Source organism: Triticum urartu, chromosome 5 (assembly GCF_003073215.2).
Source record: "Triticum urartu cultivar G1812 chromosome 5, Tu2.1, whole genome shotgun sequence".
NCBI lineage: Eukaryota > Viridiplantae > Streptophyta > Magnoliopsida > Poales > Poaceae > Triticum > Triticum urartu.
Window position 1 is genome coordinate 69,845,902 of NC_053026.1, and position 22,592 is coordinate 69,868,493.

General features: G+C 42.9%; 1 protein-coding gene across 1 annotated transcript; it reads right to left on the minus strand.

Moving 5' to 3' along the window:
* Positions 1-5,898: 5,898 nt before the first annotated feature.
* LOC125507936 (chaperone protein ClpB1-like) lies at positions 5,899-9,382 on the minus strand. The gene is made up of 7 exons (XM_048672468.1): positions 8,971-9,382; positions 7,983-8,800; positions 7,650-7,843; positions 7,219-7,559; positions 6,833-7,112; positions 6,564-6,761; positions 5,899-6,487 (listed from the first exon to the last, which is right to left on the minus strand). The coding sequence occupies exons 2-7, from the start codon at positions 8,782-8,784 to the stop codon at positions 6,218-6,220; spliced, it is 2,085 nt and encodes a 694-aa protein (XP_048528425.1). The 5' UTR covers positions 8,785-8,800; positions 8,971-9,382; the 3' UTR covers positions 5,899-6,217.
* Positions 9,383-22,592: the final 13,210 nt, after the last annotated feature.

The window sequence follows — 22,592 nt, forward strand, 5'->3', positions numbered from 1 at the left end:
CGATCCCTTCAACACCTATCATCTCCTCGCCCATGCCTCAGTTCACAGCTGAAGAGGCTGGCGTTGAAGAAATGGAAGATGAAGATGTGGACATTGGCTGCTCCACACCCGTAATCAGTGATGAATTCTGGGAAAGTCAGCATCCAAACTCTCCAATGTTCACCCCTCTATAGCAAATTCCTCAGTCCCCCACACAAACTGTTCACATGGGCTCTGAAGAAACTCATCCCACTGCATCTGTCCATGAGGAAATTTCAGCCACTAGCGCTGAAGAAACTGCTGCTGCTGAACAACCAATTACGCAGACTGCCACTGAGGAAGAACCAGAAATTCCTCAGCCTGAAGAACCTGCGATTGAGATTCCTGAGGTCGTGATGCAACTCACTGACACTCCTCTGCCAAAGCCAAAGGATCCATTCTCACGCAAGAAAAAGTTCAAGGCTGATGATTTCTTCGGCGAGCACGTATTCTTTGAAGATTACAACCCATATGACTCTGCTCGCATTAGGAAGAGGCGTTTCTCGACTGCTAGTCAAGCCAATTTCTATTCCTCAGTGCTGTTCAACAAGGAGAAGATTTTCTACCATGAGCATATTCCTCACGTGGATATGGAATCTCTGCCGTGCTTCGCACCAGTCCTCAGTGTTCTTCACGACGCTGGACTACTCAATTTTTGCTCTGACATCTGCGATTGGAATGAAGAACTGATTCTTCAATTCTATGCAACGCTGCACATCACCAGAAATGCTGAAGATGTGAATTCATGGGTGCTGGACTGGATGTCTGAAAACACTCACTACACTGCACCAGCCTCTGAATTGCTTCGTGCTCTACCACGCAGTCTTCCCCTTGAAGAAGCTCGCTGCATCTACAGTGAACCTGAGCTCACACATCATTACATGCAAGTGCTGATGAAGCCTTTGAAACCAGGTCAGGCACCACGAACCAAATTCCTCGTGAAGGAATTGCTGTACGTGCCCAGAACTGTCTATCGTATTCTTACGAGGACAATCAGTCCTATCAAAGGCCACGACTCATCTAATGAGGAAATTGTTGGCATCATGAAGAATCTTGTATTCAACATCGTTCATGGCATTCCTGTCAACTATCACGATTTCTTCATGAGGACTATGGCCAATGTTGCACTGTCTCCGTTTGAGCTGAAGCCTTATGCACCTTGGATCATGAGATTCCTTAGGACAAGGTCTTCACTCAACTACAAAGCTGATTTCCAGAATCATCTCAGCTACTTGCCCCCAATTGAAGTCCTCAAGCAGACATATTCCTTAGTTGATGGAAAGGGCAAGGCACCAGCTGTAATTGATGAAGGCATTCGTCCATTGGATGGTCAGTTTCGCAAAGCTGTATCTTATTCCACCAATGATGACTCTGCCACACATGACTCTGCCAATGCTCCCAAGTCCACTCCTCAAGCCACTGCTCCGCGCGTGATGACTGACCGTGAACTTCTTCTTAGTCTTCACCAGAAGGTGGGTCGAAATCACAAATGTGTTAAGCGTCAGTTTGGTTCACTTCTTCACAACATGACTGCCACACACAATGCAGTGAAGAAAAACCACTACTACCTCCATCAAGTCTTCGGTCGCACCTGGGCAATCCTGTCACATCTGTATGGTGAAGAAGATCTGAAGAACATGGGTCTTAATGAAGATTTTGACTGGTCTGCACCTCCACCGAAGAAATTCAAGAAGGTCAAGGTTCCTTCTCTGGTGGCCAGCTCATATTCTTCATCGCGCGACACTGATGAACATGAAGATTTAGACGACACTGCGGCAGGCCCTACATCAACCAACAACCCCAACAACGCTGGCGCTCCTTCATCAACTTGATTATCTTCAGGGGCGTTAGTCCTCAGTTTCGATTCTTTTGGTCATTTGATGACAAAGGGGGAGAAATTTGAGTTAGTCTTCAAGCGGGTCTATTTTATCGCCCATATACAACATTTTTTTGCTAAGTTACAACTCTCGTTCTTCTGAAACTTTATTGGATCGAGTTGTAATCTTAAACCCGATGGTGCTCTGATACTTTTGATGCACTGTGCTCTTATACTCTTGATGCATGCTTATTCCTTGTTAATATTATTGCACGCATGCTAAATTTCATCGGGCACCATATTTCATCATGCATTTCAAATTCTTCATATTATATGTTAAATGCGTGTATGAATTACAAGATATAGGGGAGATCTCCATGATTCAACTCTTCAAGTGTGCATTGCTTCAAAATCAAATTCCTCACTATGCACATCTTCAGGGGGAGTTCTTCTATATCTTGCAATCAAATTCCTCAATATCAGTATTTACACTTCATATGTTTATCCCTGTTGAAAACTTAACCTATATTGTCATCAATCACCAAAAAGGGGGAGATTGTTAGTGCATCTAGTGCCCCTTAGTGATTTTGGTGTATTGAAAACTTATATGTTAAGGGACTAATGCGTGTGTGAGTGTACACAGATCTATAAGTCTATGAGGAGTTTGATATTTACAGGAAAAGTCGACCCCTAAAAATGAATATCTTCAACTGAAGATTTTGGTATTTCTGAAGACTTTCATGAAGACTCTGAAAGTGAAGAAATTGGTGTGTCCGTGAAGACTTGATATTCATGCGAGGAATATGAAGCTTGAAGACTTCCGTTTTCATAGTTTTGTTTTTCTCTTTCTTGAGTCATAAGAAACACCGTACTGTTAAAGGGTGGAGGAAATACTAAGGAAAAATTTCCATGTGATGCTCAACTCAAAATCCTACACCTACCAATTCCTTCGAGTGAAGCCATTGAAAATCTCATACAGTTCAGTCAATTTCTTCAGTGACAGAGACGAAGTTCTTCTGGTCTCTGAGGAATTTGTCCTGACTGAGGAGTTAGGAATTCGCCAGTGCGGATTGCCTACACAGTGAGGAACATGATAGCCCTGAGGATTTTGGTACTCAAAATTCCGACCGTTGCTGTGCTATGCGCCAGCTGTTCCAAAATATCTATCCACCTAACGGTCATATCATTGAAGGGCATTTATGTCTTATCATGTCGGGCTGCTCCCTAGGCTATAAATAGCCGCCCCCTACAACCACTAGCCTGAGAGGCTGTTCCGAGAGAAACTGACACTTGTCATTTGAGAGCAACCCATCCTCCGAGGACTTTGAGCGAAAATCATCAAGTGAGGAAAAACCAAAAACCCCAAACCCAAACACCTACAAACCCCAAGTGATTGAGCATCACTGAAGAGATTGATCCTGAGTGGATCTGACGCTTGTTACCTTTGAAGTCTGTGCTTTTTCCAGACGGTTAGGCGTCATGGTCTAGAGCATCCAAGAGGAATTGTGGATCGCCGGGTGACCAAGTTTGTGAAGGTTTGGAAGTCGCCTGAAGACTTACCACGAGTGATTGGACGAGGTCTGTGTGACCTTAGTTCAAGGAGAATACGGTGAGGACTGGGTGTCTTGGACTAAGTGTCCTTGACTGGGTGTCCGGGACTGTGTGTCCTCGAGTTTAAATACTCAGCCGCTCCAACCAGACATACAACTGAGACAGCAGTTGGAACTGGTCTACCAAATCATTGTCTTCACCGAGCTTACTGGTTCTATTTCCTCAACCTTTTCATTTCCTCATAACTGTGTTGTATGTTTGTTCATATCTGTGTTAGAAGACCTTGACTGAAGACTTTCTCAATTTCCTCAGTTCTATTTCTTTAGTCTGTTTGTCTTCATCCTGTGTTATCATGTGATTACGCTTCCTGTACTCTGTGCTTGTCTTCATTTCATCATGATGACTATGCTTGTATTCTGTTATGTTTACCTTTGAGTACTTATTCCGCTGCTAGTAGTTCTTCGCTAAGGAATTTCCTCACCGGCAAATTCCTCAGTGAAGAATTTATAAAAATCGCCTATTCACCTCCCTCTAGTCGATATAACGCACTTTCACATGTATGAGACTATGATTGTTAAGAAAATTGTCATGTGAGAACTATATCCCTACAACCCTAACTTTGTCATGTAATCATTACATTTTTCCAAAATTTGCCATGTTCCCAAACTTAGTAATATGATCTCTAATACATGGCTAATCTAATCCATGCAAAAAATGTGATAAAAGACATAATCTTGTTAGGAGATCATTATAATCATGTTTTTCAACCCATGACAAACTTGTTTTTTTTTAGTTTTCACATGGCAAATTCATAACATTTTTTATCTTTCAAACATGGCAAATTTAGGTCTTGTTGCAACACTCACATCACAAGATTTATGACTTTTCCTCACTAAATCATGGCAAATTTAGTTTCATTGCTTCTGGCAATTTGGCTTTCTGAACAGTGGCAAATTTAGTTTATGGGACATGGCAATTTTTTAAAACTTTTTCATAGTTACCATCTGTAGTAGACAAATATTTGCCGTCATGATTTTGTCAGGGGAACTTCACGTTTTGACCATGGGAATTTTTTTTGTTACAATGGCAAAAAAAATGTTGGACCCTGCAAAATGTACCATGGTCTTTACTTGGTGGACCATGGTGAATAATTTGCCATGGTCAATGTTTTTTTTAACACGGCAAATTTGTTACCATGGCAAAATTGTGTGGTTTGGTCCCATGGCATTTCCCCCCAAAAGCGTGTCTCATACATCATAGCAAAATTTGAAATATTTTTTCCTGAAAATAGTCACTCGATAAGTGTATGAAAATTTGATCATCATAACATTTTAGCTTTTTAAGAACATGCCAAATTTTACTTTGTAGCATGGCAATTTTTTTTTACTTTTGTTGGCATGGCAAAATTTACCTTTCATTTTTGCCATGGCAAATTTTACCATTATTGACATGCCAAATTTGCATATAATGCTATGGAAAATTCTTTGATATTATTTCCATTGTAATTTTTTTTGCCATGGCAAATTTACATTTATTGCACAGTTACGTCTATTGCCATCACAAAATTTCCTAACTATCATATCAATTAATTTTTTTTGGAAATTTCTGGAAGTCCTAACTATCATATACTATCAATTAAAAAATTTCTTGTCTTTAGTGGTCGACATGATGCTTAATTGTGTGCACTACCATCAATCTGGTCACGGATGTAATAATTACAAGTTGCCGAGATGATTGACAGACCATGTACTAAAAGGCATAGCGATGATCGAAAGAGCCAAACTAGAGCCCCATCGACCCAACAGTACTAATTGTTTTGCTTGGAGGCCTCTTTTGCTTGCTTCTTGGTCACCAAATACTCCATTCGACGTATCCCTGTCAGCGATGGAAATCATTCACCAACCGGGCAACCCGTGTTGCGTAAAGGATCATCTCGCCGTGTTAGCTTGGAATCACATATGCATGTAGGTTCACTCTCGAAGTCTCTATCCAACATTTACAAGACCGGCAACATGTAGTAATCCAGGCTGCATATATTTGGCTTCATCGACTTTGTGCGCAAACTGAACTATCTGATGTTGATGATGCGGGGAAACACGCAGTTAAATGACACATATGCATCATGTACGATCCCCTTGATTTTCAGGAATTTACGTTCCGTTGCGGTATAAATTGAAGAGAGAATTCGGCGATAAATAATACTGGAAAATTTCTATAGACTGAATTCACTGTTAGCACGTAAGTGCCATCTGAAAGAAAATTGTCGTTGATGTAGCATCACCCTATTTTTTGCCGTGAACTTGGGAGTTTTATTGCTGAAGTGTAAGTTTGTTATGGTCAGCCAGACGATAATTCATAGCGGAGCCCGAGCTCATCAGCCCCGGTGAACAGTTAACTTGAAAAAGAAAATTCAGAAGTATCTGAATTTTTTTGACACGACGATGCTGAAATTTTCTAGGTGCTCCAGGAGGAGTTATGTCAATAAATAAATAAATTTAAGAGCTCCAAAATATCTAAAGTTGCTCTGAGTTTTCCTAGCTCTAATTTTTTCTTTTGTACACTAGGCTCCTCCGAAGTCATCTCACGATGAAAATTTACATGTACCAAGAAAATTTGAGACGCTTTGGTGTCAAACAAACACAAAGTATCAGATTTTTTTGAATTTGCTTGCTATATTTTCTGAACATACTGTTGATGCACTTGGGTGCAGATGCAGGGATCTACTAGTACTACTATTTGCTCAAATGGTCAAAAACAACTATGCAGGGCCTCTCCTAATATAACAGAAACAGTTTCAGCATCCAGCTTGGTTTTCAGGGGAGTCGCTACTCACTATCCAAGACACTTTGTCAATGAAGTGACCATGACCGAATCATCGGTTTCCTCGTCGGGGCAAGCAAGAGGCTCTGGTGCTGGGACCAAGATGTTGCGGGAAGGATCTGCCGCCTTCTTCACCACTTCATACTTGAGCCCCTTGTTGTGGTCGGCGGCATCAATGGAGATTGTTGAGCCTTCGCCAACTTCTCCTTTGACAAGCATCTCACAGATGGTGTTCATCACATTCTTCTGTATCCACCTTTTAATAGGCCTTGCACCGTACATCTGTGACAACACAAAGTTTGAACAGTTAGTTACCAAAGATTGTGTATGATTTCAAAAACGAAGCTGCTTTACTTACTGGCTCGTATGACTCTGACAAGATAACATCCAATGTAGCATCACTCGCGTGTAGAGAGATGCCCTTCTTAGCTACTCTGGCAGCAGCGCCCTTCATCTGGATTTTCACAATCTCCTTCAGTTTGTCGTGTGAAAGTGGCTCAAATATCACAATCTCACTCAGCCTGTTGAGAAGCTCGGGCTTGAAGCGTTTCCGAACCTGCACAAACATATGTTAATCAACACCGAGGCTACTGCAGCATTTACAGGGGCAGTAAAGGGTTCACAAACCTCTTTCATTACAAGCTTGTGTGTTTCTTGCATTGTGTTCTCTCCAACCATTCCTGCTGCAAGGTGCTTTGACCCAAGATTTGAGGTCATAATGATGAGAGTGTTCTTGAAATCTACTGTCTGGCCTTTGCCATCAGTTAACAAACCATCATCAAGGAGTTGAAGAAAAATATTGTACACCGAGCGATGCGCCTTCTCCACCTCATCAAACAGGATGACACTGTATGGGTGCTTCTTGACTTTTTCAGTCAGTTGCCCTCCATCGTCATAACCATAATAGCTGTAAGATACACAGGAGCATCATTAAAACCAGCCAAACTAAACACTGGGTGTGATGTGATAATGTAATGTAATGTTGAAATAAAACACGCACACAATGTACAAACCTTGGAGGTGCTCCAATGAGGCGCAACACAGATCCCTTCGTACCATATTCGGACATGTCAAAGCGAACCAACATATTTTCATTGTCAAATAGCTGCTCGGCAAGAGCTTTTGCAAGCTCAGTCTTTCCAACACCAGTCGAGCCCAAAAATAGAAAAGAACCTATTGGTTGGCCCGGCTGATCAAGGCCGACTCTGGAACGTAGGACTGTCTGTGCAACCAAATTGACCGCCTCATCCTGGCCAACAACTCGCTCGTGCAATTTGTCTGCTAGGTGTAGTAATTTCTCCTTCTCCTCTTGATCAATAGCAGCGACAGGAATTCCAGTCCACAGGCTCACAACCTTTTAAATAAACAATATAAATATCATTGGAACATGACATGCACACAACACTCTGAAACAATGGAAATTATTCAGGCTAGGAATGCATACCTGTGCGACCTGACTCGGATCAACAATTCCTTTCTTCACTGCATTTATAGATCTACTTTGTGCAGTCGCTTCTTTTTTGTTGTAAATCCGCGTCATGGTGCCACCGGTTGCTTCATTTTCGTTGTCGAGCAGCATCCTTGCGGTAGCGCATGCCTCATCAATTAGATCAATTGCCTTATCAGGAAAATGGCGATCTACGATACATACAGACGACAATAGAATCCATCAACTTTCTCCAAGGGACATAATATACATATTTGCCACTCGTGGGTGCAAGTCAATGCAAACATCGCAGGCATGACCAAACAAGAGAAAGTAAAATTCTGCATGTACCGGTGATATAGCGGCCGGCGAGCTCTGCGGCAGCAACCAGAGCAGCGTCCTGAATTTCCAAGCCATGGTGGTCTTGGTACCGCTGTTTAAGCCCTTGCAGAATGGTGACGGTCGCCTGCACGCTCGGCTCCTTGACATGAACCTTTTGGAACCGGCGCTCGAGTGCGGCATCCGGCTGAATATACCTGTGGTACTCTTTGAGGGTGGTGGCGCCAACACAGCGGATGCGGCCACGGGCCAGCGCCGGCTTCAGCAGGTTGGCGGCGTCCGTGCCACCTACGTTGTCGCCGGCACCAAGAAGCATGTGCATCTCGTCGATGAAGAGGATCACCTTGCCATCCCCGTCCTCTGCGCTCTTTATCACGTCCTTGATGCGCTCCTCAAACATGCCACGGAGACTAGTCCCGGCCAGCATGGCTCCGAGGTCGACCTCTACCACACGCGCTCCGGCAAGGCTCGCAGGGACTTTCCCGCTGGCAATGCGCTGGGTGAGGCCGTCAATGATGGCCGTCTTGCCGACCCCTGCCTCCCCGACGAGCGCGGCGCAGTTCTTGGTCCGGCGGCAGAGAATGCATATGACCCTGTCAATCTCCTTGTCGCGTCCGATCACTGGATCGCCCTCGCCCTCGGATAACGCCCCCATCTTCCGGCCGTAGCTGCGGAGGCAGGCGCAGGATTGGTAGTATCTCCACGCTGCCCAGCACAAGCCAGCAGTTGCTCCAAGCCAGAGCACAGGCTCGATTTCTCGCCAAACCCTGGCCAGATGTCGCGAGGCCACGACCCCCAACTTCGACCCTCCCATGATGCCAAGCGATAGCCTGTTGAGATTGTTTGTGCCGCACAGGGCAAAACGTTGGATTAGTTCGTGTATATATATAGAAAACAAAGTACCCCAGATGTCGTGTTCTACTACGATTAGACTTTGAAATTGTATGCACGGTCGGATTCCCAAACTGTAGCCGTCTCGATTAGGGGGGAAAAATGTTACCTTTCTTCGCGCGGTTGCTCCAGTGCTCGCCTCCGCCTGCAAACCTCGTCGCCTCGACCTGGTCAGGTGCGCGCCGGCGCCGCTCGAGTCCGAGTGTGCCGCTCGCCGCCGCGTCGGATGCCTCGTCGCCTCGACCTGGTCAGGTGCGCGCCGGCGCCGCTCGAGTCCGAGTGTGCCGCTCGCCGCCGCCTTGGATGCCTCGTCGCCTCTACGACGGCAGGTGCGCGCCTCCGCAGGTCGACTCCCAGCCCGGCGCTGACTCCTCGCCGACGCCCTGCATACTCGACCTGTTCAAGTCTCCGCCGCCGCCGGTAGCTGCTTGCCGCCGCTCGAGTCCCAGCCCGGTCTGGTCACGCCCGGTCTAGTCAAAGCGTCAAGTCTAGGGCTGCTGTTTGTGCGCCCGAGCAAGCCCCCCTACATAGCCCAAGTCATAATAGACACCTCGTTAGTGATAGGAACGTCTACTTCTATTAAAACGCATCGTCAGAAATTCAAATAAATCCAAAAATAATACAAACATCAGAACTTGCTTTTTCGGTTACGCTAATTCTCAGTCCACAATTAGCTTTTTTTTGAAACACTTGTAATTTTATTCATACTCATAACAACTTCAGATACGCTGATTTGAACCTAAGATCCAAAAGAATACAAAGTAACTCCTATCACTAAGAATTATAACGAAATCTTCTGAAATCACCTTCTTCAGGTATCAATCTCTGCGATTGGACTAACGGTGTTGTCACTCTTTCACCCGCACGAATATTATCTATTAATGGTTTTTTAGAACGCCTTGAGTCGCCCATCCAAAAAGACAAGAAGCCTTGATCGATGAACGTACATGGGCCAGTGATGACCCCCGAGAAGTGCAGGCCATCAAATTACTATATCTTCACCACGGCGTCAATGCAAAAATTCACCGTACATACCAACAAAAAAGCTTGACACAACAACATAAACTCATCAGATCTGAATAAATCGGTCTGTGAGGACTGAAAACTCTCCTCATGACACCGCTAAAAGAACAAGAGGGAATTTATTATCGCAAAAATATGATGATCACTAGATGTTGATAAAGAATATAAAGATCTTGAAGATCTTAGGTCCCCATCTTTTAGCGCTAAGATGACAGTCGAGGGCGAGGGGACTTAAATTTCTCAGATGACGACGACGACACGAGAAAACCCTAGCAGTCTACAATTAGTTTTTTTTGAGCAACGACAATTAGTTATGTCTCAGTCGACGAGATATATTATACTCCTACAATTTGATTGATTGATTGATCTCAGTCCAAAACGTACTGCTTTGTCCCAGCGGGTAGACGGGTATACGAGCTTTGCTTTCGTTCTTACCGTGGGCTGTGGTTGAGTTGGTTAGGTGGACAGTGGTATCCCCAACCCATCAAGGTTCAGATCCTGGTGCTCGCAGTATTCCTGAATTTATTTCAGGATTTTCGGCGATGCGCTTTCAGTGGGAGGAGACGTTCTCGTCGACGACGAGGCGCCTACGGTGACTTCGTAAATCTCAAGATGATATGCCGGCTCAGTCTCTCGGAGGTGCTCATAGGGGTAGGGTGTGCGTGCGTGCGTTCATAGGGGTGAGTGTATGCGCGTGTATTTGAGCGCTTGTGTCTGTACTGATACTCAAAAATGTGGCTTGCAGTCCTTTCCATTTTTTTTCATATTCTCATATATGTCTCCCATGTAAACACTATGTATTTTTCTTTGTTTCTTGTTGAGCTTGTGTGTACAGTAGGAGGCTCACTCCGTGTATACACGTTTCTTTTTTCTTTTTATATTTCCTTTTTCCTTTTGTATATTAGTGTATTTATTTATCATTTTATTTTTAAGTTGTTTTTCACTTGTATTTGTATTTTTCTTTTTTACTTTCTTATTTCAGAGAAAAATGGAAGATCTAGATTTTTTTATAGAATCAACATATATAGACATTTTGACACGCATTTTGAAAAATTCCATTATTTATTTATTTTTGGTCATTTGGAACTACTAAATCATAATGGATGGGGACTTCATGAAGTCCCACTCGATGCGGAAGTCGTCTGCTTGCTTCAAGATTCACGTTGGAGAGTGGATTTTTTGTTTCAGCATGTTTAGGCTCACGACTAGCCCGTTATTTTTATTCTATTTCTTTTCGGGTTGGGCTCTTCCTTTTTGTTCTTTTGTGTTACTTTTTTTTGTCAGACCTATTGTTGGTTGGGGTTTGCTCGACAGGCCTGTTTTTCTTTTTGTTCCTTTCATTTTGGACTGTTTTTTTTTAATTTGTTGTTGACTTCCTTCTATAGTAAACTGGGGTTGTTCGACAACAAGGAGTTAGGGATCTGGGGGGTTTGAGAGTAAGTGCAGAATATAAACCCACGTCTAGTTGTTTCATATTTATGTTTTTGTTTTGCTTTTTGTTCATTTTTGATTTTATATTGATTTTTATGTTCATTTTACTTTTTTACAAACATCTTGCTTCTTTCTTTACGTTCTTGATATTTCTTTTTCTTTTTCTTCAAACATTATGTATGGTTTATGAATTATATATTCCTTTGTATGGATTTTTTTTAGAATCTGCAATGTTTGTAGCAAATACAGACTTTTAAATGGACATTTTAGTATAATTTATTTTAAATATGGGATGACCATGATTATTTCACATGGATATATGTATATATGCAAATATGTTTCCCAATTATATATATTTTCCTCCATACACTTTTTTTAGTTTGTTTGATTCATATCTTTTGACATGGTATTTTTTAAATAGGTTTTTAGATTTAAACTTTTTTCGTCTCTCTTATATGCATGGTGTTTTTTTTTGGTATTTGCCATATCACTTTTCCTTGTCCTTTAATGATACTTTTAGAACTTTTTCTTGCTATCAGTAATATTTTTACTATCCATTTTGTTATTATTTTTTGTTAAATAACAACTTTTAATTTTGAAATTTGAAAACATTTTGCCATCTGGTTGCACAATTGCCCCCGACCGCAACTACATGTCTTCAACGCGATTGCGGCATAATAATGTTTGTGAGGGGAGGGGGCATATCTTCAATCAGCAGCAACTGCAAGTGTGACCCCCAACTGCAGTTGCATGTCTTCAATGCGACTACAACTTGGTATAGTTTTGTCGAGGGAAGGGCAGTTGCAAGTCTGGCACCAACACACAACTGCAAATGTCGCCCTTGATTGCAATTGTATGTCTTAAACATAACTACAACTTGATGTTATTTTGGGAGGGGTAGATGCATGTCCGCCACCAACACGCAACTGCATGTCGCCACTGACTGCAACTGCATATCTTCAATGCAACTACAATTTGGTGATGTTTTGTCGTGGAGGTGCAGTTGCACGTCTGCCACCAACACGCAACTACAAGTGCTTTCCACGACTGCAACTACATGTTTTCAACGCGGTTGCAACTTAGTGATGTTTTGTCGGGGGAAGGCAGTTGCATTTTTGCAACCAACACACAACTGCAAGTGTAGCCCCCCGACTGCAGTTGCATGTTTTCAATGCGACTGCAACTTGGTGTTGTTTTATCGAGGGAATGACAGTTGCATGTCTGCCACCAATACACAACTGCAAATGTCGCGCGGTTTGCAATTGCATTCTTCAACATGACTGCAACTTGGTCTTGTTTTGTTGGGGAAGGGGCAGTTGCATGTCTGCCACCAACATCCAACTGCAAGTGTTGCCCCGGACTTCAATTGCATGTCTTTCAACACAACTATAATTTGGTTTTGTTTGGTCGGGGAGGGGTTGTGGCATGTTTGCCACCAACATACATCTGCAAGTGTCGCCTTCGACTACAACTCCACGTCGTTAATGCCATTGCAACTTAGTGATGTTTTCTCGAGGGGAAGGGGGCAGTTGCATATCTGCCACCAACTCAGATGCAAGTGTTGCCCGTTGCATATCTGCCACCAACTCAGATGCAAGTGTTGCCCCTGAAAGCAATTGCATGTCTTCAACGCGATTGCAACTTGGTGTTGTTTTGTCGGGAGAGGGGGGGAGGCAGTTGCATGTCTGCCACTAACACGCAACTACAAATGTCACCTCTGAAGGAAATATGCCCTAGAGGCAATAATAAAGTTGTTATTTTATATGTCCTTATTCATGATAAAGGTTTATTATTCATGCTAGAATTGTATTGATCGGAAACTTAAATACATATGTGGATACATAAACAAATATCGTGTCCCTAGTGAGTCTCTACTAGACTAGCTCGTTGATCAAAGATGGTCAAGGTTTCCTAACCATAGACATGAGTTGTCATTTGATAACGGGATCACATCATTAGGAGAATGATGAGATGGACAAGACCCATCCGTTAGCTTAGTATAATGATCGTTCAGTTTATTGCTATTGCTTTCTTCATGTCAAATACATATTCCACTGCTGCAGGACGCTGCTAACGCGACACTATGATCAGAGACCCTTCAACGAAACTGTGTGCGATGCAATAATCGCAAACCGTGATGTAAAAAACCGTCAAAAAGGTGCAAAACATTTGCGATGATGGATGCATCAAACACGGTTCGGATTTTAGTTGCGTGTGCGATGCAGGGCATACAGTTCAGTTCAATTAACTATTTGCGATGAGGAAAAACAAAAGAAATGGGCAGCCAGATGAAGGTGTGTGCAATACACAGCATACGGTTCACTCGGATGAACTGTTTGTGATTAGGCAACACAAAAGAAACGGGCAGCCAGATGAAGGTGTGTGTGATGTACAACATACGGTTCACTCGGATGAACTGTTTGTGATTAGGTAACACAAAAGAAACGGACAACAAGATGAAGGTGTGTGCGATGTACATCATACGGTTCACTCGGATGACCTGTTTGTGATTAGGCAACACAAAAGAAACGGTCAGCCAGATGAATGTGTGTGCGATGTACAACATACGGTTCACTCGGATGAACTATTTGTGATTCGGAAACACAAAAGAAACGGTCAGCCAGATCAAGGTGTGGGCGATATACGACATGCAGTTCACTCGGCCTTGTCGTCAGTGTGTGACCTCTGTGGCAACCGTTCGCTCCTCACTAGCCTCTTCTTGTACCGTGGCAACCGTCCACCACCTCTTCGCCTTTCCCTCTCGATTTGGAACTGTTGTCGCACGCTCTTCCTCCCTCCATTTGCCTTCACCATTCCTTCTGCCATTGTTCGATCATCTTCTCCATGGAGGGAACAGGCCGGAAATGACCCCGTTATTCTTGCCCCGATTTGAAAGATGACGTGGTGGAGGAACTCATTGATCGGTGCGACGTCATCACATTTGCTAGCATGGCAGGTTCATTCAAGACTATTCTCGACTCAACTAATAACATCATTACAAGGAACCCAAGGGTCCAGGAGTGGTTTGATCTCCCCTATCTTCTTTGTCGTGACCTTGCTGACTGGCGCGGGGATGAGGGAAGCCTCGCCTTGTGCAAGTTGATGCCGCTTGATAATGATACGCATGATGTTAAGATGCATCACTTGAGGGCAAGGCTTGGGCAGGCGCAAATGGAGATTGGGTTGTTTATATTGGGTACAACTGCGAGTGGGAACTTGTGAATGTGTACACTCGTCATCGGGTTCCACTTCCAAAAATCCCAGACTGCCCAGAGGTTGAGTACACCGGTATTCTATGCGAGTTCAAATACGATCATGGTGACTATCATCTACAAAAGATAGCAATTTGTCGAGTTCCCGACCGCTCTTGGGATTACACGAACTATGAAGTTGTTGCTATCTTCGACAAGCTTGTTGCCGTCCTTACTTCCATGCCTTGATGGATATTGCTCAAAAATCAATTTCTGTACACGGATGAGTACTGTGATGCAATTCAATACGAGGGTCTTGTGTTTGCTGCCACCACTCATGACACTGTTTTTGCATGGAATCCTGATGCTTTTGGTACATTTGTCTTCCATCTAATTATAATTGTTTCATCCACATGCATGCGGGTTAGCTAGTTTCCCTTTACTAATTAACCTTCTTATGTTTCCAAGGTCCTGTGAACATTCCACCACCTATACTTGAAAAAAATTTATAACCAAGGGGGAGATGACGATGTTGATTATCACGAGCATGAGGACGAGCAGGACCCATATACTCAGTGGCACCTGGCAAATTATTCTGATGGATCACCTCTTCTTGTCTGTATACAGGGCACTACTGATGTTACTAAGGAAGCATGTGTTGTCTCACATGGTTGCACTCTCTGGACCTATTCCAACATCCGTTGCAGGGTAATCAGGATGGATACTAGTGTACTAGTGCCAACACCTTTTCCCTGGTTCAGTATTGAAAGTCTTGAAGGAAACTCACTCTTCCTTGGACAAAACTATCCACTGATGGTGGAAGGTGATCCAGCTGCTGTTGACACAACGTTACTACCATTTATGAGAAGCTACTGTATCTATACCTCAGACATTGCTATGCTTCCCTACTGTCCCAATATGGGTCCTAACATAGGCCGCTTCAGCCTAGATGATCAGTCCTGCATTGGTCTCGAGATTGACAGTAGCTGGCCCTTCCCAGAGAATCACTTATGGTTCAAAGCAAGCGTTTCCAACGCCGACGAGTGGTTGAGCTGAAGTTCATTTCATCGCTTTGTTATTTGTTGTGTGAGAAAAACTTTACTTTACTAGAATGTTTTGTGGAAATGATCTATAATCCAACATGTACCCTCGTTGTCATTGTGGGTTGATGACTTGTTGTATGTAATTAATGGTACATTTGCATATGCGTCCATCAACTCACGCCTGCTAGTGGTGTCCATATGAACAGTGCTAGTGATTTTAGTTGCAAAAATCAGATAGTGCTAGTGATTTTTAGTTGCATATTTTGACAAATCACAGTGTTACAAGGTTGACAAATGGCAATGTCACTAGATAAAGAAATGCCAATCTTTCCAGTTTGACAAATGGCAACATACCCAAAATGACAGATGCAAATCTTACCCAAAGTTTTTCTACGTGGTTGCACACGGGTCATGCAAAACAACCGTTTGTGTTGAAGGGATGCACAAATCCTGCACTGCGAGGGAAGACCATAGCTCTCACTTTGCATATGGGTGTTCTATCTAAAATGTTTGCGATCAAGAGCTACAGAAATCCTACTCGGCACATTTTCCCTTGGCTTCCTGGGGAAGCTATCGGTTTGCATACGGGTCTTCTAACTAAAACATTTGCGATGAGTGTTTTATATTTAAATACCATTGACGTTTTTTTCAAAAGAAAATCGTTTGATAAGTCTGTACATTAGTAAAGAAAAACTCAAGTTCATTCAAACCATATCTTTCATTCAGTCACACTGCGAATTATATTCATATGATCGAGAATTCGAGATACAGTATTAAAACCCAAAAAAGCTATTTCCGGCGGCGACAGAGGTAGCGTGCCGCACCGTCGTTGTCGTGGTCATCCTCCAGGACACCGTTGTTGAAGTCTTCAAGGCAGCACAAAATCTTCTTCACTTGTAAGTCAAACATCATGTCGTCGCGCAATCGACGGGCAGGGCACGGGAGGACGGCAACTGGCGCCGCTAAGAGGTAGCGGTCGACCACATCGTCCCATGCCGCTGAGGGAGGCGGGCACACGGGCACGGGCATGGGTGCGGCGGGTGCAGCCAAACGCACGGGGACCGACGCCGCGGTGAGTGGAGGGGCGCGCACGGGCAGGGGCACGGGTGCGGCGGGTGCAGCCAAACACATGGGGGCCAGCGCCATGGTGGGTGGAGGGGCATGCATGGGCACGGGCATGAGCGCTGGCGCTGGCATGTACATGAGCTCGAGCGGGTCCGCGGAGACCTCGCTGACGCCCGCAGCTTCCAGCTCTGCGATAGTGCTCTATGACCGGCCCGTCAATGCTACGGGGATGGTCGCTGGCGCGGGCGCGGAGATGAGATATGGGACGGGAGCGGGGCCAGCAACGCCGCGGCCAACTTGTTCTGGGCCATGTCCATGAGGCCCAATTCCTCCTTATTTTCTATCTCCTCCGACTCGGAGTCAACTTCACCAAACTTGAATACTAGTGGCAGATGATCATTCTGCGCCATGGCGTTGGTGGAGGTCTGCGGGAAGGAGGGGAATGGGAGGCGAACAGTAAGGCCGCCCGTATTAAACAGCGGCTTGGGCGCCATTAATGGAGAGGAAGGTGGGCGGCCTTGGAAGTCAAAGGGCTCGCCTCCCAGTGAGCCCGCGCAGTGTACAGCTCGCACGCTTCCCGGTGAGCCTCCGCATTGGAGGACAGCTTGCATGCCTCTCGGCCAGCCTGCGCACCGGACTCCGCTCGCACGCCTCCCGTTCAGTCAAGGTCAAGCAGCTGTCCGCACGGCACCTCCTATAGCCATTAAAACAAAGACACGTGGTGTCACATGAATGGTTAACAGGGTGCACATGATTTGAATTATACAACCGTTTGAGATATTAAAGTGGCAGCTATTTTTTCAAAATGCCCTTGTCGGTTGTTATTCGAGTGCGCCTTCTCTCAAAATGGACACGAAAAATACCACAACATGTCGGGTAACATTCCATGAAAGCATGCCAAGTTTCATGAATTTCAGACGAGTTTTGGATTGACTAGAATTTAAAAACAAAGTATCTCAACGTTTTGCCCGCAATCAACGGTGCCCTGGTGTTTGAAATTCATTCCCATTTCTTGCATGGGACCTAAGCATGCACCTGCTACCTCTTGAGCAGTGCGTTGGTTTTCCCTTGAAGAGGAAAGGGTGATGCAGCAAAGTAGCGTAAATATTTCCCTCAGTTTTTGAGAACCAAGGTATCAATCCAATAGGAGGCCACGCACGAGTCCCTCACACCTACACAAACAAATAAAATCCTCGCAACCAACGCAATAAAGGGGTTGTCAATCCCTTCACGGTCACTTACGAAAGTGAGATCTGATAGATATGATAAGATAATATTTTTTGGTATTTTTATGATAAAGATGCAAAGTAAATAAAGCAAAATAAAAAATGGCAAAAGAAATAGCTTGTTGATGGAAGATTAATATGATAGAAAATAGACCCGAGGGCCATAGGTTTCACTAGTGGCTTCTCTTGAGAGCATAAGTATCACGACGGGTAAACAAATTACTGTTGAGCAATTGACAGAATTGAGCATAGTTTGAGAATATCTAGGTATGATCATGTATATAGGCATCACGTCCGAGACAAGTAGACCGACTCTTGCCTGCATCTACTACTATTACTCCACACATCGACCGCTATCCAGCATGCATCTAGAGTATTAAGTTCAAAAGAACAGAGTAACGCTTTAAGAAAGATGACATGATGTAGAGGGATAAACTCATGCAATATGATATAAACCCCATCTTGTTATCCTCGATGGCAACAATACAATACGTGCCTTGCTACCCCTACTGTCACTGGGAAAGGACACCGCAAGATTGAACCCACAGCTAAGCACTTCTCCCATGGCAAGAAATCTAGTAGGCCAAACCAAACTGATAATTCGAAGAGACTAGCAAAGATAATGAATCATACATAAAAGAATTCAGAGAAGATTCAAATATTGTTCATATATAAACTTGATCATAAACCCACAATTCATCGGTCTCAACAAACACACCGCAAAAGAAGATTACATCAAATAGATCTCCACAAGAGAGGGGGAGAACATTGTATTGAGATCCAAAAAGAGAGAAGAAGCCATCTAGCTAATAACTATGGACCCGGAGGTCTAAGGTAAACTACTCACACATCATCGGAGAGGCTATGGTGTTTATGTAGAAGCCCTCCATGATCGATGCCCCCTCCAGCAGAGCTTCGAAAAAGGCCCCAAGATGGGATCTCACGGGTATAGAAGGTTGCGGCGGTGGAATTAGGTTTTTGGCTCCGTATCTGGTAGTTTGGGGGTACGTAGGTATATATAGGAGGAAGGAGTACGTCGGTGGAGCAACGTGGGCCCCACGAGGGTGGAGGGCGTGCCTGGGGGGGGGGGGGGGGGGGCCCCCCCCACCCCCGTGCCTTCCGGGTTGCTTTCTTGACGTAGGGTCCAAGTCCTCTGGATCACGTTAGTTTCCAAAAATCACGTTCCCGAAGGTTTCATTCCGTTTGGACTCCGTTTGATATTATTTTTCTGCAAAACTCTGAAATAGGCAAAAAAACAACAATTCTGGGCTGGGCCTCCGGTTAATAGGTTAGTCCCAAAAATAATATAAAAGTGTATAATAAAGCCAATAATGTCCAGAACAGAATATAATATAGCATGGAACAATAAAATATTATAGATACGTTGGAGACGTATCAAGCATCCCCAAGCTTAATTCCTGCTCGTCCTCGAGTAGGTAAATGATAAAAATAGAATTTTTGATGTGGAATGCTACTTGGCATAATTTCAATGTAATTCTCTTAATTATGGTATGAATATTCAGATCCGAAAGATTCAAGACAAAAGTTTAATATTGACATCAAAATAACAATACCTCAAGCATACTAACTAAGCAATTATGTCTTCTCAAAATAACATGGCCAAAGAAAGCTATCCCTACAAAATCATATAGTCTGGCTATGCTCTATCTTCACCACACAAAGTATTTAAACCATGCACAACCCCGATGACAAGCCAAGCAATTGTTTCATACTTTTGGTGTTCTCAAACTTTTTCAATCTTCATGCAATACATGAGGGTGAGCCATGGACATAGCACTATATGTGGAATAGAATGGTGGTTGTGGAGAAGACAAAAGGGGAGAAGGTAGTCTCACATCAACTAGGCGTATTAACGGGCTATGGAGATGCCCATTAATAGATATCAATGTGAGTGAGTAGGGATTGCCATGCAACAGATGCACTAAAGCTATAAGTATATGAAAGCTCAACAAAAGGAACTAAGTGGGTGTGCATCCAACTCGCTTGCTCACGAAGACCTAGGGCATTTTGAGGAAGCCCATCGTTGGAATATACAAGCCAAGTTCTATAATGAAAAATTCCCACTAGTATATGGAAGTGATATCATAGGAGACTCTCTATCATGAAGATCATGGTACTACTTTGAAGCACAAGTGTGGTAAAAGGATTGTAGCATTGTCCCTTCTCTCTTTTTATCTCATTTTTTATTTGGGCCCTTTTTTATGGCCTCTTTTTTTTAGTCCAGAGTCTCATCCCGTCTTGTGGGGGAATCATAGTCTCCATCATCCTTTCCTCACTTGGGACAATGCTCTAAAAATGATGATCATCACACTTTTATTTACTTACAACTCAAAAATTACAACTCAATACTTAGAACAAAATATGACTCTATGTGAATGCCTCTGGCGGTGTACCGGGATGTGCAATGAACCAAGAGTGACATGTATGAAATAATTATGAACGGTGGCTTTGCCACAAATACGATGTCAACTACATGATCATGCAAAGCAATATGACAATGATGGAGCGTGTCATAGTAAACGGAATGGTGGAAAGTTGCATGGCGATATATCTCAGAATGGCTATGGAAATGCCATGATAGGTAGGTATGGTGGCTGTTTTGAGGAAGGTATATGGTGGGTGTATGATACCTACGAAAGGTGCGCGGTATAAGAGAGGCTAGCAATGGTGGAAGGGTGAGAGTGCGTATAATCCATGGACTCAACATTAGTCATAAATAACTCACATAATTATTGCAAAAATCTATTAGTTATCGAAACAAAGTATTACGTGCATGCTCCAAGGGGATAGATTGGTAGGAAAAGACCATCGCTCGTCCCCGACCGCCACTGATAAGGAAGACAATCGATAAATAAATCATGCTCTGACTTCATCACATAACGGTTCACCATACGTGCATGCTACGGGAATCACAAACTTCAACACAAGTAGTTCTCAAATTCAAAACTATTCAACTAGCATGACTCTAATATCACCATCTCCATATCTCAAAACAATTATCAAGTATCAAACTTCTCGTAGTATTCAACACACTCATAAGAATTTTTTTACTAGTCTTGAATGCCTAGCGTATTACGATTATTTTCCCATTTTAAGAAAATTACCATGCTGTTTAAGACTCTCAAAATAATATAAGTGAAGCATGAGAGAATAATAGTTTCTATAAAACAAATCCACCACCATGCACTAAAAGATATAAGTGAAGCACTAGAGCTAAAACTATATAACTCAAAAGATATAAGTGAAGCACATAAAGTATTCTAATAATTTTAAAATCATGTGTGTTTCTCTCAAAGGTGTGTACATCAAAGATGATTGTGGAAAACTAACAAATAAAGACTCATATAATACAAGACGCTCCAAGCAAAACACATATCATGTGGTGAATAAAAATATAGCTCCAAGTAAAGTTACCGATGGAAGTAGACGAAAGAGGGGATGCCTTCCGGGGCATCCCCAAGCTTTGGCTTTTAGGTGTCCTTAGATTATCTTGGGGTGCCATGGGCATCGCCAAGCTTAGGCTCTTGCCACTCCTTGTTCCATAATCCATCAAATCTTTTACCCAAAACTTGAAAACTTCACAACACAAAACTCAAAATAGAAAATCTCGTGAGCTCCGTTAGCGAAAGAAAACAAAACACTGCTTCAAGGTACTGTAATGGACTCATTATTTATTTATATTGGTGTTAAACCTACTGTATTACAACTTCTCTATGGTTTATAAACTATTTTACTAGCCATAGATTCATAAAAATAAGCAAACAACACACGAAAAACAGAATCTGTCAAAAACAGAACAGTCTGTAGTAATTTGTAGCTAACTCAAACTTCTGGAACCCCAAAAATTCTAAAATAAATTGCTGTACGTGAGGAATTTATCTGTTAATCATCTTAAAAAGAATTAACTAAATATCACTTTCCAAATAAAAATGGCACCAATTCTCGTGAGCGCTAAAGTTTCTGTTTTTTACAGCAAGATCAAAAAGACTTTCCCCAAGTCTTCCCAACGGTTCTACTTGGCACAAACACTAATTAAACACAAAAAACACAACCAAAACAAAGGCTATATAAATTATTTATTACTAAACAGGAGAAAAAATCAAGGAATAAAAATAAAATTGGGTTGCCTCCCAACAAGCGCTATCGTTTAACGCCCCTAGCTGGCATAAAAGCGAAGATAGATCTAGGTATTGCCATCTTTGGTAGGCAATCCATAAGTGGCTCTCATAATATATTCATATGATAATTTAATTTTCTTTCTAGGGAAGTGTTCCATACCTTTCCTTAACGGAAATTGGAATCTAATATTCCCTTCCTTCATATCAGTAATTGCACCAATCGTTCTAAGGAAAGGTCTACCAAGAATAATAGGACATGAAGGATTGCAATCTATGTCAAGAACAATAAAATCTATGGGCACATATATAATTCCTATTTGCAACAATAAGAACATCATTAATTCTTCCCATAGGTTTCTTAATAGTGGAATCCGCAAGGTGCAAGTTTAAAGAGCAATCATCAAAATCATGGAAACCTAGCAAATCACACAAAGTCTTTGGAATCATGGAAACACTAGCACCCAAATCACACAAAGCATATCATTCATGATATTTAATTTTAATTTTAATAGTGGGTTTCCACTCATCATAAAGTTTTCTAGGGATAGAAACTTCCAACTCAAGTTTTTCTTCATAAGATTGCATCAAAGCATCAATGGTATGTTTAGTAAAA